Genomic DNA, 16,654 nt, shown 5'->3' on the forward strand with positions numbered 1-16,654 from the left:
CCCATTGGACTTGTGAGATTGAAGTAAAGCGTCCATCAGTTTGACTGTAGTGCTCTTTATGAAAGTATTTTTTCAGCACCTAAGATTAGTATGTATGTAATTTCCTTTGTGAGGATGAGGAAACTGGGACGCTTACAGAGATCACGTAGTTGTCAAATAACAGCACAAATTTAAAGCCTTTTCCACGTCATTCCAAAGTCTCCATGTACTTAATTACTTTGCCAGTCACTTATTTTGGATGCATTTGATAGACTTTCCCTTAGATGATTTAATCAACACAGTTCTGTTCAGCCAAGAAAAGGCTCCATGTGTGCTGGATATTTTGCTCTCCAGATGCCACTGAGAATTCGTAATAAAGTTGGTAGCTTTTCCTATCTGAAACGTTCAAATTACTCTCTGTCTTCAGATTCATGATAGTTCTAGGAGGTGGGAGCATATTAAATGGGAAAAGTTAAATAACTTTGGAATGCAGACTATGATTTGCTATACCTGATACAACTGACAGTAGTCTACTGAGTGAAATTTTATTGGTAGTAGTACTTGAAAATTTTCTTTTTCCCATTTTCCTACATTTAACCAGTTTTAGTGATTTTTGCCTCCAGAATGCCTTTTGAATCTCTCTTCTTCACCTTCACTGTCACTGACCTAGTTACAGAACTGTTACGTTTTCTCTTGATCTTTGCAATTCAGTGAGTATTTATGGAGTACCTACTACACTCCAGGTGCTGTTTCTAAGTGCTGTGGAGGCCATAGGGAAAAGACACACAAGGTCCCTGCTCTGAAATAGAGCCGACGTAGTGGGGAGAGACAGGTGAATAAGTGAATGAGTGAGCAAATTTCAGATAGTGTCGTGAAGAGAATAAAGTTGGTAAAGAGAGGACTGATGGGGTTGGTGGGGATAGTGGGAAGGTGAATCCTCCCTTTTCTAGCTCCTGTTGAGTTGTCTTTCTGAAACGCATACTTCGTATTCTTCATCTCTTAGCATTGGTTCACTGCTCACCATTCCTTTCTGGATATCTTCCTCCTTTGTCTTTGACCATCTCTCACTGCCTCTTTCAGAATGGCTTTCCTCAAGATTCTGGCCTAGACCACTTCTCACTCTTTACACCTCCTTGGAAATTTCATCTAATTTCTTGTCTCCATTTACCATCTTTATACTGATTAACTCCAAATTCTCATCTGTAACATAGATTTTTTTTTTATAGATATCATCTGCCTGTTAGATAATTCCACAGGATGTCCCATCGGTACCTCAAATTCCCCATATTCAGAATTACCCTTGTTAATTCCTTCCCGTGTTCTTTCCCTTTGTTCCTGTTTTCTTTGACTTATACCCTCTTTCACTCATTGGAACAAGCCAGAACTTTGGAAATTAACTTTGACCCCACCCTTCTATTTCTTTGCCGTCAGACTCAGTTAACTACCAAGTCATGCTGATTATATTTCCTCAGTGTTTTTCACTTTCATTCTTTTTCTCTGGACTGTTGTTACAGATGGCTTGGATCACAGCACCAGGTTCTATCTATGACCTCACCCCTCTGTAAGCCATTGTCCGCACTGAAACTAGTATTTTCCTAAAATACAGGTGTGACTGTTTGACTCCCTTGCTTAAAGCCCTTCACTGTTTCCCATTCCCCTTGGGATGAAGTTCACATTTCCTTAACCTGACTTATAAGGCCATCTGTAATCTAGCCCTTTGCTTAAATATCTACCCTCACCCCTTGCCATCCTCCCTCTTGCATTCTGTGTTCTAAACATAGTGCTTCCTACCCCCGGTTCTTCAGACCTGCCGTGTTCTGTCTTGTCTCTGAACCTTTGCACATGTTTATTTTATTCCCCTGTGGAACACTCTTGCCCTCTGCCCACCCCTTGTGGCGCACCTCCACCACCCCTACCCAGTGTCTGGTCCCAGCTTTCCTGACTAGTTCCTATTCAGAAAGGGTAAGCGAGCTTAGAGGTCACTTCTGGGAATTCTTCCTTCACTGCCAAGTCAATTAAGTCCCCCTACTGTATATTCTGATAGGATCTTTACTTTCCTTTAGCATTGCACTTACAGTGTATCGTAACTTTTTATTAATAATCACCTCCCCCCAGATGAAAAAGTTTCTGAGGCAAGGACCCTGTCACTCTTGTGCATTCATCATCTCTGGGACCTAGCACAATGCCCAGCACATAGCAGGATTCATGGATGGTCAAACTGTTTCCACGCTCAGTAGCTTCCTGTTGCTCACATAGCAAAACTCATGACTCTCAAGAGTTTTCAGTCCACGTCTTTCTTTCCTGCCAAGTTCCCCTGCTTCTTGCTTTTACTCCTGCCCCACCTCCCATTCTCACCATCCCCCATCTTAAACTTATTTTTAACTTATTTTTAAATTTTTTTCCATGTCTTTGTTCATTATATTCCTGTTGTTTTTCCTTTAACCCTTCATTTGACCAAATTATACTTCTTCTTTAAGGCCTAATTCAAAACCCTTCTCAACTCTCCCAGACAGAATTAATTACTGCTTCCGGTGGTAGTGAACCTATAGTAATTTGTTCTTAGTTCCCAGTACAAATATCATTCTTACCTTGTGTTTTGATGAGTTGAGGATAAGGTCTATGTTTTTTTCATCTTTGTGTAACAAGATGTTAATGAAAGTAGTTGAATTAAATGTACTTGGTCAACGTTAATGGATTTCTAGACTACTGCTTTCTACATAGCTGTTTAATATGCATCTGACAATTTCAGATATTGTGGAGAACTAAAGTAGAAGTAATTTAGTGAAAAAAAGAGCATGGGATCTGAGATTCATTCTGAGTCAGTGTTTCATGTGTGCCATTTACTACTTTAAATGACTTTGGGGAAAATAATTGATCTACTTTGACTTAAACTTTTCTTGTCTGTAAAATAGAAATAGAGGTAATACCTGTTTTGCCTCCCTTATAGGATTATGGTAAGAATTAAGTGAAGTCATGTGTATGAAAGTTCATTACACATTCTAAAATGTTATTTAAGTGTTGGTAGTAGTAGTTTGACTTTTCCTCATGCATCCCCCCTATTTCTGTGTTTTTTAAGACCACGGCACAGTGTGGCAAATTTAGAAAGCATCGTGAATGAAGCTAAGAACATTCCAGCCTTTCTACCCAATGTGTTGTCCCTGAAAGAAGCCTTACAAAAGGCTCGAGAATGGACAACTAAAGTGGAAGCTATTCAGGTAAAGAGCCTTTTGAATTGTCCTACCATTCAGGTAATGCTGTCTCATAGATGAATCCTATAAGCCTTTAATTCTTTAGAATAACTGTACTAAAATAATTATGTACTTAAAATTCACTTGTTTTTCCATCTGATTTTTATTTCAAAATATATATTACCTGTTTAAACTTTACTTGTTTCTGTTGACTCCCTGCTATGAAAGATGACAGAATTAGCCATTTAGTTAATGCTTAGCGGTAGGAGTTTATTTCCTGCTGTGTTCTTTGACTTTTTTGCCATGTACACCAATTACTTTTTTTTTAAATTGAAGTATAGTTAATTTACAGTGTTGTGCTAGTTTCAAGTGTACAGCAAAGTGATTCACTTATACATACATTTGTATTCTTTCTCAGATTCTTTTCCATTATAGGTTAGTACAAGATATTGAGTATAGTTCCCTGTGCTATACAGTAGGTCCTTGTTGTTTACTTATTTTATATATAGTAGTGTGTATATGTTAATCCCAAACTCCTAATTTATTCCCCCCACCCCACCCTGCTGTCCCCCAACTACTTTTAAAATAAGTGGCAGAAAAAGAAAACCAACATTTACTGAACCCCTCAATACTCTTGGTACTATTCTGGTTGTTTGGGAGCAGAAATGTCAGGGAAGGGTGTAAAGACAGAACCCTGGACCTCAAAATTGCATATTCTAGTTGGCGAGACATATATCATACATCTGTAGTTCAAAACAATGAGTTAAGTGTTAGATAGAGATGAAAGTGTGCTTGAATACGTAATTTTTCTTCTGAATTACAAAACCGTTAAGCAGCATTTACCGTATTGAGTATGTAAATACTGTTTATTGTAGAACTACACTGAAAGAAAAAGGAAGCCAATTCTCCCCCTAAACCGCTGCCCTTAGAAAGAGTATTCTAAGTGTCAAGTTCTAATGAATTCTCTTTTACTTTCTTTTCAGTTGACTTTTTCTGAGACCTGCTTAACTGCTACTCTTTCTGTTCTGTTTTCTAAAATTACCTATTTTCATCAGGACAGCTCCTCTGTTTGTTTCATCTTCGGCCTATTTCAGGCAGTTGGTTGTTCTCAGATGACTGGTAATCCTTAGTTGGCTGCTTGTGATTGAAGGACCGAGCCTGCAAGTAGAGGTAGCTCTCATGGTTTTCCTGTGTGATTATAGAGGACTGTTCCTCACCAAGCTCTTCCCTTCAGTGGGAGGACTGGCTTGTCAGCTCTAAGAGAGTGGACAGCTTCTGCTGCCCTTTAGGGTACATCACCTGGAAGAGGCTGTCTGTGTCTGGGCTTAGCCAGAAGGTATTCTATAGTCAGATGGCTGTAGCTGGGCACAAAAGGGGGTAGTAGTAAATATGATATTTCTTGAGCCTATCTGTATCTGAGCTTTCTTTTCTCTTTCAATTATTCTCTTCTCTGTCTATTCTTATCCTAGTACCATAGTGATTTAATGATACCATTATAATATCTCTTATGGCTAGAACCTTCTCGTTATTCTTTTTAAAAATTGGACTTAAGTTTCTGGTCTTTCTGTTTCATTGTAACTTCTAAAATGGATATATAGGCAAATATGTCAGTTAATACGTGGGAAGTAACTATTGGAATGTCAGTTTAGCACGAAACACTATGCCTTTCCTTCATAGCTTCTGAATAGTGATGAATGTTACAGGGATATACGCAGTTTCTTATAGGAAAGGTTATGTATTCTGTCTGCTGGGGGATTGATGCACTCTGAGGTGTCACGCTGAATTATTGTCTACAGGCTGCCAACCTACTACTTCTGATATTCTTGCCAAGTCCCTGGAATGGATTACTCGTTGACCCTCACTTCCTGTAATGATTCAATTATTTAGTAAATTTAAAGCAGTATAAATTCGAAAAACAATAATTACTTCATTACGTGGAAATACTGAAACATTGTGACTTAGAAGGAAAATATCCATTCTTGTTTGTGTTTGTAGGACATAAAATGGAGGTGGTTATCAGAACTAAAATACTGCTCTGTAGTAGTTGGAAAAATTGTGAAAGACTTTGAAACAGGCAGAAGAGATTACTGATGTCCTTTCTGTAGAACGGTGGATGTTGTTTGGTGAACCATCCAGGATTATTTGATTCTAGGAGTGTATGCCTTAGACTTTCTTTGACCAAGCTATTTTACAACTCTCTCAATTGTTTAAAAATGATAGTAATGTGAATGAATTAGTCTGTAGAAAAGCAATTAAATTTGTAAGGAACAAATGATTTTCCACACTGTAGAAAAGATGATTCCATTGACCGGTATGATATTAAATACCTGTTTCCATCTACTAGCAAATTCCTTTCCTCATTCCTAATTGCATTTATATATGTTTGTTTTTAGATTGTCCTTTGAACTAGTTTTTACATCTTACTGGGTCCCTTGTTAATTAATGAAACAAAAATCTTTGACAATGTGAATTTATGCAAACTTTTTTTAGAGGACGTTGGAAGGCTCTATTAATTCAAGAGATATTGATACAGTTAGGTTCAAAGAATAATATTTAATGAAAAAATCAATGCTAAAGTCTTTGTGAGGTCTACCAACAATATATTGCCAGACTTCCTAAGAGATTGCAAATTGTGTAAGGATGCCCTTTGTTCTCCAGAGTGGCAGCAATTATGCTTACTTGGAGCAGCTGGAAAGCTTATCTGCTAAAGGCCGCCCTCTCCCTGTGCGTCTTGATGCCTTGCCCCAGGTGGAGTCACAAGTGGCGGCAGCACGGGCCTGGAGAGAACGGACTGGGAGGACCTTTCTTAAGAAGAATTCCAGCCACACGTTGCTCCAGGTGAGGGGCGGTTTACTTTATGTGCGTGCACTTCAGCACCCTCATCAGAAGTTGCTGATTTAATACCTGACGTGAGGGTTGTTTTCAGTTTATCTGGTCATGGTTACACAGGTGATTCCTTTTTGGCTAATATCAGATGTTGACCAGTAATCTGGAGCCTTGGGCAGACTTGTTTCCACCTCATCTAATACTATGTCTAGAAAAAGAAGTCAGCTTGATCTTATCTCTGCTGTTATAATGGACCCTGTCACTGAAAGATCTTATTTCTCAGAGGCACAAATTAAAAAAAAAATCTTTTTTAATTGAAGTATAGTTGATTTACAATGTTGTGTTAGTTTCTGGTGTATAGCAAAGTGATTCAGTTATACATATATATTCTAAATTTATTGATTGATTGATGGCTGCACTGGGTCTTCGTTGCTGCGTGCGGGGTTTTCTCTAGTTGTGGCGAGCGGGGACTACTCTTCACTGTGGTGTGCTGGCTTCTCATTGCGGTGGCTTCTCTTGTTGCGGAGCACAGGCTCTAGGCACGCAGACTTCAGTAGTTGTGGCTCACGGGCTCAGTAGTTGTGGCTCGTGGGCTCTAGAGTGCAGGCTCAGTAGTTGTGGCGCACCGGCTTAGTTGCTCTGCGGCACGTGGTATCTTCCCGGACCAGGAATCAAACCTGTGTCCCCTGCATTGGCAGGCAGATTCTTAACCACTGCCCCACCAGGGAAGTCCCACAAGTATATATTCTTTTTCAGATTCTTTTCCATTATAGGTTATTACAAGATGCTGAATATAGTTCCCTGTGCTGTACAGTAGGACCTTGTTGTTTATCTATTTTATATATAGGTAGTAGTATCTGTTAATCCCAAGCTCCTAATTTATCCCTCCCCCCAACTTTTCCCTTTGGTAACCATAGGTTTGTTTTCTATGTTTGTGAGTCTGTGTCTGTCTTGTAAATAAGTTCATTTGTATCATTTTTTTAGATTCCACATAGACGTGATATCATAACATTTGTCTTTCTCTGTCTTTCTTCACTTAGTATGATAATCTCTAGGTCCATCCGTGTTGCAGCAAATGGCATTATTTCATTCTTTTTTATGGCTGAGTAATATTCCATTGTATATATGTACCACATCTTCTTCACCCATTCCTGTTGATGGACACTTAGGTTGCTTCCATGTCTTGGCTATTGTGAATAGCGAGAAAAACAAATTTCAATACTCATTACCCTTTTCGTGTTGAACAGTTGAACATAGTAGTTAAGAGCATTACTTACTTACTTTGGAGTAAGATATTTTCATGTTTGAGGACTGGCTTCCTAGTGCTAACCCTGTGTCTGTGGGCAAGCTGTTGCCTTTCTGAACTGGTTTCCCTCGTTTGTATAGTGCCGATAATACCACCTACTTCAGAGGCTTGTTGGGAGTTTTGAATAAGATAATGCATATGAAGTTCATAAGAATGTGTCTAGGACATGTGAGTGGTCAGTAAATGGTTCATTTTATTATTTTCAGTTTTGAGATTTTTTTTTTTAAACCAGAGCTCCATATTTGGTTTTATTTTTGTAGGTGCTTAGTCCCCGAACTGACATCGGTATTTATGGGAGTGGAAAAAATAGAAGGAAAAAAGTAAAAGAACTAATAGAAAAAGAAAAAGAAAAGGATCTGGACCTTGAACCTCTGAGTGATCTGGAGGAGGGATTGGAGGAAACCAGAGATACAGCCACAGTGGTAAGAAATTATGTAGTGCATCTTGAATTTGCTTGGTGAATACAGAATTCTGTGAAGATATTAGCAGAATCACTGTTTTTTATGTTCTTAACTATTTTTAGTTTTGTGTACTTTATCTTTGGCTTTATGGTTATACATATTTCACATCTTTTTTAATATTTGGAATCAAAGTATATAAAAAGTTTACTGTTCTCTCTCCCTAACATTGTCTTTTCCATCTCTCTTCTTTATTGTTATTTTAATAGTCATCTAATACTCCATCGGATTATCCATAATTTGCTGAACACTTTTCTGATATTGACCATTTTTGTTGTTGCTAGGTGTTCGCTGTTACGGATAATAGCAAAGTGAACTTCTTTGTATAGCCTTTTCCTTTTTTCAAATCATTTTCCTACACTTGACTCTTAGGAATGGGATTACTGGGCTAAAATTTTAGAGCATTTGGTGCTTAGTGCTATTGTGCTTTTCAAAGGACTTATACCAGCTGACTGACAGCAGCTGCTATTTGCAGTGTCTACCTCTTTTAGTAGCATTCAGTAGTATAGTGAGTGTGCAATAAGATGTTTGTAGCTAATTAAAATTATGGGTTTTATTGGAGAGTAGGAGGAATATGTTACAATTACAGGGAGACTGAGGAAGTAGAAAATAAAATGAGTTTGGGCAATATGTAGTAGTAGTGAATTGCGTATACTAAGTGACTTCATATGGCTCTTTCTGCCTACAAATGATTCTGTTTTGAGGCCGATGGAAATAATTTCTTGTTAGAGAGCCTGCCTAATAAGTTAGTCTTGCCAGAAAAATAGCACTGGAAATTATTTCAGAATTGCTTCAAAGCTACCAGAGTTTAAAAAGAAAATGCCTTGACAATATTCATAATAATTAAATTTTGTTTTTATATACTTTTTTGAAATGAGTTACATAAAACCTTGTTATAATTAGTCATCAGGCTTTGTTATTCTTCTTCTACATAAGTTGGAAAGTCCCAGAAAGAAATAAAAATTGATTTGTATCTAACTTTCCCCCAGAGAATGAATTACAAGGGGATGAGGAGTCAGTATTGATTGAATGTTTATTTTGTGCCAGGCACCAAGTTAGGCACTTCCATATGTTACTTAATCCTTAAAACAGCAAAAAGAGGTTAGTAGTATTCTCATTTTTCGGAAAACTGAGATTCAGAAAACTTGTAACCCGGATCAGGAGTCTATTAAGTGCAAGAGCCAGGCCTCATACCAAGGCTGCTTGATTTCAAGGCATACCATCTTTCTACTGCACCCTATAGAAGAATTAAAAAGTACTCTACTGATGTGAATTGTGAATACTTGTGAATTTTGCAGATGAGGAATGTTTGCACAGAAACTGTCATGCTGCCCCAAATTTTAAGAAATTATTGATTTTTTTTTTAAAAAAGGACAATGCTTTGGACTTCCCTGGCGGTCCAGTGGTTAAGACTCTGTGTATCCAGTGCAGGGGGGCGGGTTCGATCCCTGGTCGGGGAACTAAGATCCGACATGCTGTGCGGTGTGACCAAAAAAAAAAAAAAATAGACAGTACTCTGTCCCCGTGAGGATACAACATGGAGGTGATCCCTTAGCCTTGAAGATTTGGTACTTTTGGAGTATTTTGCAGTGACTCCCTTCAATTAAATGTTTGTTGTACACAGGTGGCAGTTTTCAAAGAACGGGAGCAAAAAGAGATTGAAGCCATGCATTCCCTCAGAGCAGCCAACCTAGCAAAGATGACAATGGTAGACCGCATAGAAGAAGTAAAATTTTGCATTTGCCGCAAGACAGCGAGTGGGTTTATGCTCCAGTGTGAGCTCTGCAAAGACTGGTTTCATAACAGCTGTGTTCCTCTTCCTAAGTCAAGTTCCCAGAAGAAAGGGTCTAGCTGGCAGGCTAAAGAAGTAAAATTCCTTTGCCCTCTCTGTATGCGGTCTCGAAGACCGAGGCTAGAGACTATTCTGTCCCTCCTGGTATCCCTTCAGAAGTTGCCTGTACGGCTGCCTGAAGGAGAGGCTCTTCAGTGTCTGACAGAACGTGCAATGAGTTGGCAGGACAGGGCCCGGCAAGCCCTGGCCACAGGTGAGCTGTCCTCTGCCCTGGCCAAGCTCTCTGTGTTGAGCCAGCGGATGGTGGAGCAGGCAGCTCGGGAGAAAACTGAAAAGATCATCAGCGCAGAGCTCCAAAAAGCCGCTGCCAATCCAGACTTACAGGCAAGTTTAGAATTTCCTTTTTTTTCCTGTTTCATGGGATAATATTTGTCAGTGTGTAAGTAGTAAATCAAATCTATCTTACCAGTAGATTAGGAAAATAACAGTAAGTTGCCATCAACTGTATTATGCATAATTTCCTCTTTGCATGTACACCCATAGGATTTTCTTTGGGTATATACGTAAGGATGTTTCAGTGAAGTATTACCTGTAAATATCATTCGGGTGGACCTTAGCGTTATAATCAAACAATTTGATCTGTACTAAGTGTTGAATTCTGTTAGCCAGTTTGCAAGTTTGTTACGTTGTGGTGGTCTTAAGCATACATTAATTACTCATGTTTTTTTAGTGTGTCTCTCTGCTCACCTTGGGATTGCTTGTTGTTTAGGGACACTTACCTAGTTTCCAGCAGTCCGCCTTTAACCGGGTGGCGAGCAGCGTATCTTCTTCCCCTCGGCAGACGGTGGACTATGATGATGAAGAGACAGACTCCGACGCGGACATTCGGGAGGCGTACGGCTACGACACGAAGGTAATCACAGGGACAGGCTGCGTGCCTGCGTACTCGATCGCTGAGTTTGTTAAAAAAGCTGTTCAACGCTGGTGTCTGAAGCCTGAAAGTGGAAGAGAAAGCTAGTCATCTATCTATCCTGAGTTTATGGTGATAGCAGTTTTTCAGTGCTCCGAAAAAAATATAGATTGATGAAACTCAATTTTTTTTTTAAAGGATGGAATTTTAAAAAATCTGTATTTATTTTCCTCACCTTGTAACCCCCTGTGGCTTAGAGGGACTAGAAAAATTATACATTTAAGTTATTGAAAACTTTCGTGGCTGATTTCATTGTTTTTTCCTTTGGGTTGTTAAAGTCTCTGTAGTTTTAAGAATCCCATTCTAGCTTTGCTTCGAGTCTTTTTCTCTGATCTCCTATCTGAATGGTGCTAGACAGCATGTCATATTCAGGGATGGGTTATACTTGGGCCCATGGTTCGAATTTGTGGAGTTACAGTCACAGTTAGAACAAAGTATTTGCCCTCAATATGATTGTTTTGATAATGACACCACACTGGGATGAAGGGAAGGTTTTGGCAGGGTTTTGTGTTGGATCCTTTTGGCCTTTTATTGTTGTTTTGTGTCAGGCCCAAGACCTTTGTCTTTTGTCTAGTAATAACATCATGATCTAGGCAGACACTCTGCCAGCTTACAGTTAATCTCTTGCTCTGTTTTGTATTATTCTTTGTTGAGCTAATGTTTAGCATCTATGTCTGTAACCGGGGAGTTCGTACTCTGATGTATGAAAAAACTAGGGTGCATTCTTTTCCCAGTCTGTTCACTGTCTTTTCCTTTGTCTTTTCAGCATACTAGGTAAGCTCATTCTTAGAGCATGAATACCATCAGCATTAGAACTCCTGGGATATAAAGTTAAACCATCCATCATAGATGCTTGTAAATTACCCGCTGGAAAATGTTTTTCTCAAGATAAAAATGGATCAAGGGGATGCTTTAATGAGGGAATTTTTAAAAATTACATGAATTAAAGACTTGAGAAAAGTTGAAATTTGAATTAGCATTTAAAATAAGGTTCTAAGTGACTTCCCTGGTGGCGCAGTGGTTAAGAATCCACCTGCCAGTGCAGGGGACACGGGTTCGAGCCCTGGTCCGGGAAGATCCTACATGTTGCGGAGCAACTAAGCCCGTGTGCCACAACTACTGAGCCTGTGCTCTAGAGCCCATGAGCCACAACTACTGAGCCCACGTGCCACAACTACTGAAGCCTGCATGCTCCAGGGCCCGTGCTCTGCAACAAAGAGAAGCCACTGCAATGAGAAGCCTGCACACGGCAAGAAAGAGTAGCCCCTGCTCGCAGCAACTAGAGAAAGCCCGTGCGCAGCAACGAAGACCCAACGCAGCCAAAAATAAAATTAATTAATTAATTAATTAAAAAAATAATAATAATAAGGTTCCTAAGCACCTTGTTATCCTTGTGGTGAATGACCATCTTTATTTATAAAGTTGGTAGAATGACCAGGAGCAGCTGAAAGGGAATGCTGCCCACTCCACATATAAGTTAGCCAGCACTAGAACTGCCTGTTTGCCGTGGCTTAGAGGCCCTCAGTACCTGGGTGGTTATCTTTCTAGCACATTAGGTATCAACCAGTACTCTAGAAATGCTAAACAGGATGGACTCTGCTTGGAGGCAGATTGGTAACCTATGAAAACAAAACATCACAAGTATTAACATGATTTCAGGGCTAGGGATCAAAGCAGTGGTTGATACTGTTGTATGGAGTAGTCCTTTGTTTGCAAAATATATATGGGGGTCTTAGCTTACAGTCTGAGGAGAGGGTGTTGGCAAGGTAGAAAAATAAGATTATGGATTTTATAATGTTAGCAGTGTATTTGACAGCTTAGGACAGTGGAAGAATGGTGGCAAGACATGGTAATTCAAGGTCAAATTTACCTTGACGGCGGTGTCTTTGCACTAAAAAAATTATACTCTTGAGGATTTTCCTATAGCGTAAGCACCGATTGTGTAATGAAAATCTTACTTGCCAGTTTATTTGCAGTTGGCTTGGTGATTTTTCCCTTTATATGATCGCCCCTGCTTGTGACCATGAAATCATCCTTAAAATAGTTCAAATTTAATATCTTTGCTAGGATTAAGAGCCCCTGCTGGTTTAGGAAGAAGAGTAAGTAATTATAAAGAAAAATAAAATCAGTCATTTGATCTTAGTTATCATAGCATTGAAATGTTTAAAACAGTTTGTGCTTTGCATTGTTTGATTACTTCATTTTGCATGTGATACCCTGTGATCACTAAAATAATCTGAGCCAGCTATTCAAGAAACTCGTTAGTTAGGAAAATATATATTTAATGAAACAAAGTCTGTCACAGACATTTTGTGATTGTGTCTGGGATAACCTTTCAGATATTCATATGATTATTTCCTTTTAAGGCATAGTGTTTACCTTTACTGGAACTGTCTATCCATATTACAGTTTATATTTTTCAAATTCATACATGTGTAGAATTACACACCAGAAAGGAGGGTATAAAATAGTAGTAGGTATTATCTCCCAGGAAGTTCTTTTTTTATCCTGGTAATTGCTGAATTTACAGAAAGGCAAGTTAAGCAGTTGGATTCTTTCATTTTTTTTTCCTCTCTATGCTTGTTAATACTTGGGTGGCTTGAGCTTTGGTGGAAATACAGTAAGTCCCCTATATACGAACCTTCAAGTTGCAAACTTTGAAAGATGTGAACATGCATTTGCATATCCAGTCACCTAAGTTTGTTCACGTGTGTGGCATACATTGTCACGTGTGTGACAGCTAAGCCCGCGCATGGGCTTAGTTGCTCTGCGGCATGTGGGATCTACAAGTGGTTGTGCTTTTGTGTACTTTACTGTATAGTACTGTATAGAGTACAGTAGTACAGTATCTTTATTTCAAGCCCAGGATGTCCAGAAGCAAGCATAAAAGCTGGTACTACTGTACTTCTCAAGGTACTGTATTTTAAAAAGGTACTGTAGGGGACTTCCCTGGTGGCGCAGTGGTTAAGAATCCGCCTGCCAATGCAGGGGACACGGGTTCGAGCCCTGTTCCGGGAAGATCCCACATGCCGCGGAGCAACTAAGCCCGTGTGCCACAACTACTGAGCCCGCGCACCACAACTACTGAAGCCCACGTGCCTAGAGCCCGTGCTACGCAACAAGAGAAGCCACCGCAGTGAGAAGCACGGGCACCGCAACAAAGGGTGGCCCCCGCTAGCCGCAACTGGAGAGGGCCCGCGCGCAGCAACGAAGACCCAACGCAGCCAAAAATAAATAAATAAAATAAAATTTAAAAAAATAAAAAAAATAAAAAGGTACTGTAAGATTAAAAATTTTTGTGTGTGTGTTTTTTATGTATTTGTGTGAAAAGTGTTATAAACCTATTACAGTACAGTACTATGTAGCCTATTGTGTTAGTTGGGTACCTAGGCTAACTTTGTTGGACTTACGAACAAATTGGACTTAGGAAGGTGCTCTCGGAACAGAACTTGTTTGTATGTAGGGGACTTACTATAGAGTAGATTTTGTCTGCGACTTTAGTCCTGCTAATATCAGATAAGGTGCAGTGACAGATCTGTGTGTGAAACACATTTCTCACTGAGAAGCCATTCCTCCTTTCTTGCATATTTGCCATTAGTGGGACTGAACTGTAATTTTCCTTCTTAGGAAGAGTAATTTGTTTAAGCTTGCTGTTATCAGTTGTTTTACCTTCAGCCTATCTGTGTCTTTGTACTTAAAATGTATCTTTTGTAGACAGCACATGTGGTAGGGTTCTTTTTGGTGTGTCATTCTGCATATATATGCGTTTGTAAAATATATAGTTAAATCTTCTTTTTTAGGCAGTATTACAATCTCTGTCTTTTAATTGGGGGCGTTCATTTACATTTAATGTAATTGTTGACATGGTTGAATTTAAGTTGACCATCTTTATTTTTCATTTTTTTCTGTTCTTGTTCCTCTGTTGCTTTTTCCTGCCTTCTTTCGGGTTAATTGACAATTTTTTTTTTTTTTTGGCTGCGTTTGGTCTTCGTTGCTGCACGCGGGCTTTCTCTAGTTGGGGTGAGCGAGGGCTGCTCTTCGTTGTGGTGCACGGGCTTCTCATTGCGGTGGTTTCTCTTTGTTGCTGAGCACAGGCTCTAGGCGCAAAGGCTTCAGTAGTTGTGGCATGCGGGCTAGTAGTTGTGGCTCATGGGCTCGGTAGTTGTGGTGCACGGGCTTAGCTGCTCCGCAGTATGTGGGATCTTCCCGGAACAGGGCTCGAACCTGTGTCCCCTGCATTGGCAGGCGGATTCTTAACCACTGCGCCACCAGGGAAGTCCCGACAATTTTTTTAAGGTTTCATTTTATTTCCTTTATTGGCTTCTTACCTATACCCCTTTTTATTTTTTTCAGTGATTGCTCTGGGGCTAACAGTGCCTCTTTAACTTACCAAAGTCAATGAGTACTTCTTCATATTTCATACTTCACCCTGGGGAAGTAATTTTTTTTTTAATTTATTTTTACCTATTTTTACTTTCCATCATTATTTTCTATGTATCTATCTATCTATTTATTTATTTATGGCTGCGTTGGGTCTTCATTGCTGCATGCGGGCTTTCTCTAGTTGCAGCGAGCGGGGGCTACTCTTCGTTGCGGTGCATGGGCTTCTCATTGTGGTGGCTTCTCTTTGTTGCGGAGCACAGGCTCTAGGCGTGCGGGTTTCAGTAGTTGTGGCACGGGCTCTAGAGTGCAGGCTGAGTACTTGTGGCGCATGGGCTTAGTTGCTCCGTGGCATGTGGGATCTTCCTGGACCAGGGCTCAAACCTGTGTCCCCTGCATTGGCAAGCGGATTCTTAACCACTGTGCCACCAGGGAAGTCCTCAAACATTATTTTCTGATCACTTTCCTTCCTAGTTTGGAAGCTTAACAGAAAGTTTCCTGCATGAGTTACGATGAAATGAGTAGAGTCAAGGTTAGAAAAAAAACGTTGCAGTCAGTGAGATGACGCATCTGGGGACTGCAGTAGGCGAGTACTTAAAGTACTCTCCTATCTGTTGCCTTTTAAGACTTAAATTCTTCAATAGGAAATAAGACTTACATGAACTGCGCTGTTCCTAAATTCTCAGTGAGTGACACTGTCTTCCAGAATCTTCTTATGAAACCTTGTAAGTATCCTGTTTAATTAAGGATAGGCTCGTGATAACAATAGACCTTCCTCTCATGCACCCTGCAAAGAAAATCAGGTGTTGCATTAGTCATTGAGCTGTTGTCTCTCGTCTCCTAAGCTACTCATTTGTACTCTGCTTGGTGATGGTAGGTCTGGGACTCTACACCAGGGCTTGGTAAACTTTTTCTGTAAAGTAATATATGTATATATTAGCATAAATTATATGTAGTGATATTCTATAGATATATAACGTAAAGTAAATATTTTGCGCTTTGCAAGCCATATTTGGTCTCTGTTACACCTTCTCCTTTTTTTTTTTTTTTTAAAATAACAACTCTTTAAAAATGTAAAAACTATTCTTAGCTCACACTCCAAACAAAAAAATAGGCAGCCAACTGGGTTTGGCCCGCAGGCTGTAGTTTGCCAACCCCAGCTCTACACATTTATCCTTTGCCTGCTGCCCTCCCCCTCCCCCCGCCAACAAAGGGCATTAGAGAAAATTAAAAGGCCTGCACAGTGAGAAGGGAGTTGATCCTTCCCCTGTTTTATTCTCCATTCCTGTCATCATTGAAGTACAATTGTTTTTCGTTTTTTGGGGGGTTTTGTTTGATTTTTGTTTTTGTTTTTTTACCCTGGCAGTGGCAACTGGTTCCAATTTCTAGTTGATGTTTTTTTCACACTCCAGAAGCCAGCCACATCGTGTTCTATTAGAGATAGCAGAACCAGCACTTCCTCCTCAGAGGTCTGGGTCCCAACTCTGCAGGCCCCTTCTCTGAGCTTCTTGGTTCTAATAACCCCACTTCTTTTCTCTGTTACCTCAACCCTTAGAGATGGCAACTCTTTTCTTGCAGTTATCTTAGTGTTACTTTGGTGTTTCTGTTTTGCCTTTTCAAGACTTTAATGTACATTTAATGAGTTCACTTTATTAAATTCTCCTTGTTGAACTTCTTGTGATTTCTGTCTCCCTGATTGCACTGTGACCGTTGAAGCTGTACTTGTGGGTTATTCTCCCCTAACTACAGGGGAGG

General features: G+C 39.7%; 1 protein-coding gene across 3 annotated transcripts in view; it reads left to right on the forward strand.

Moving 5' to 3' along the window:
* KDM5A (lysine demethylase 5A) overlaps positions 1 to 16,654 on the forward strand; it is a 77,930-nt gene that overhangs the window by 48,078 nt on the left and 13,198 nt on the right. For 2 of the 3 annotated variants that reach the window (XM_059935077.1, XM_059935078.1), the window contains 5 exons: positions 3,056 to 3,194; positions 5,826 to 6,005; positions 7,560 to 7,721; positions 9,382 to 9,933; positions 10,319 to 10,462. In XM_059935077.1, the coding sequence (XP_059791060.1) occupies positions 3,056 to 3,194; positions 5,826 to 6,005; positions 7,560 to 7,721; positions 9,382 to 9,933; positions 10,319 to 10,462 (1,177 nt within the window). The remainder of the gene's footprint in view (positions 1 to 3,055; positions 3,195 to 5,825; positions 6,006 to 7,559; positions 7,722 to 9,381; positions 9,934 to 10,318; positions 10,463 to 16,654) is intronic. The other variant, XM_059935079.1, reaches the window with a different exon arrangement.

Source organism: Balaenoptera ricei, chromosome 10, assembly GCF_028023285.1.
Source record: "Balaenoptera ricei isolate mBalRic1 chromosome 10, mBalRic1.hap2, whole genome shotgun sequence".
NCBI lineage: Eukaryota > Metazoa > Chordata > Mammalia > Artiodactyla > Balaenopteridae > Balaenoptera > Balaenoptera ricei.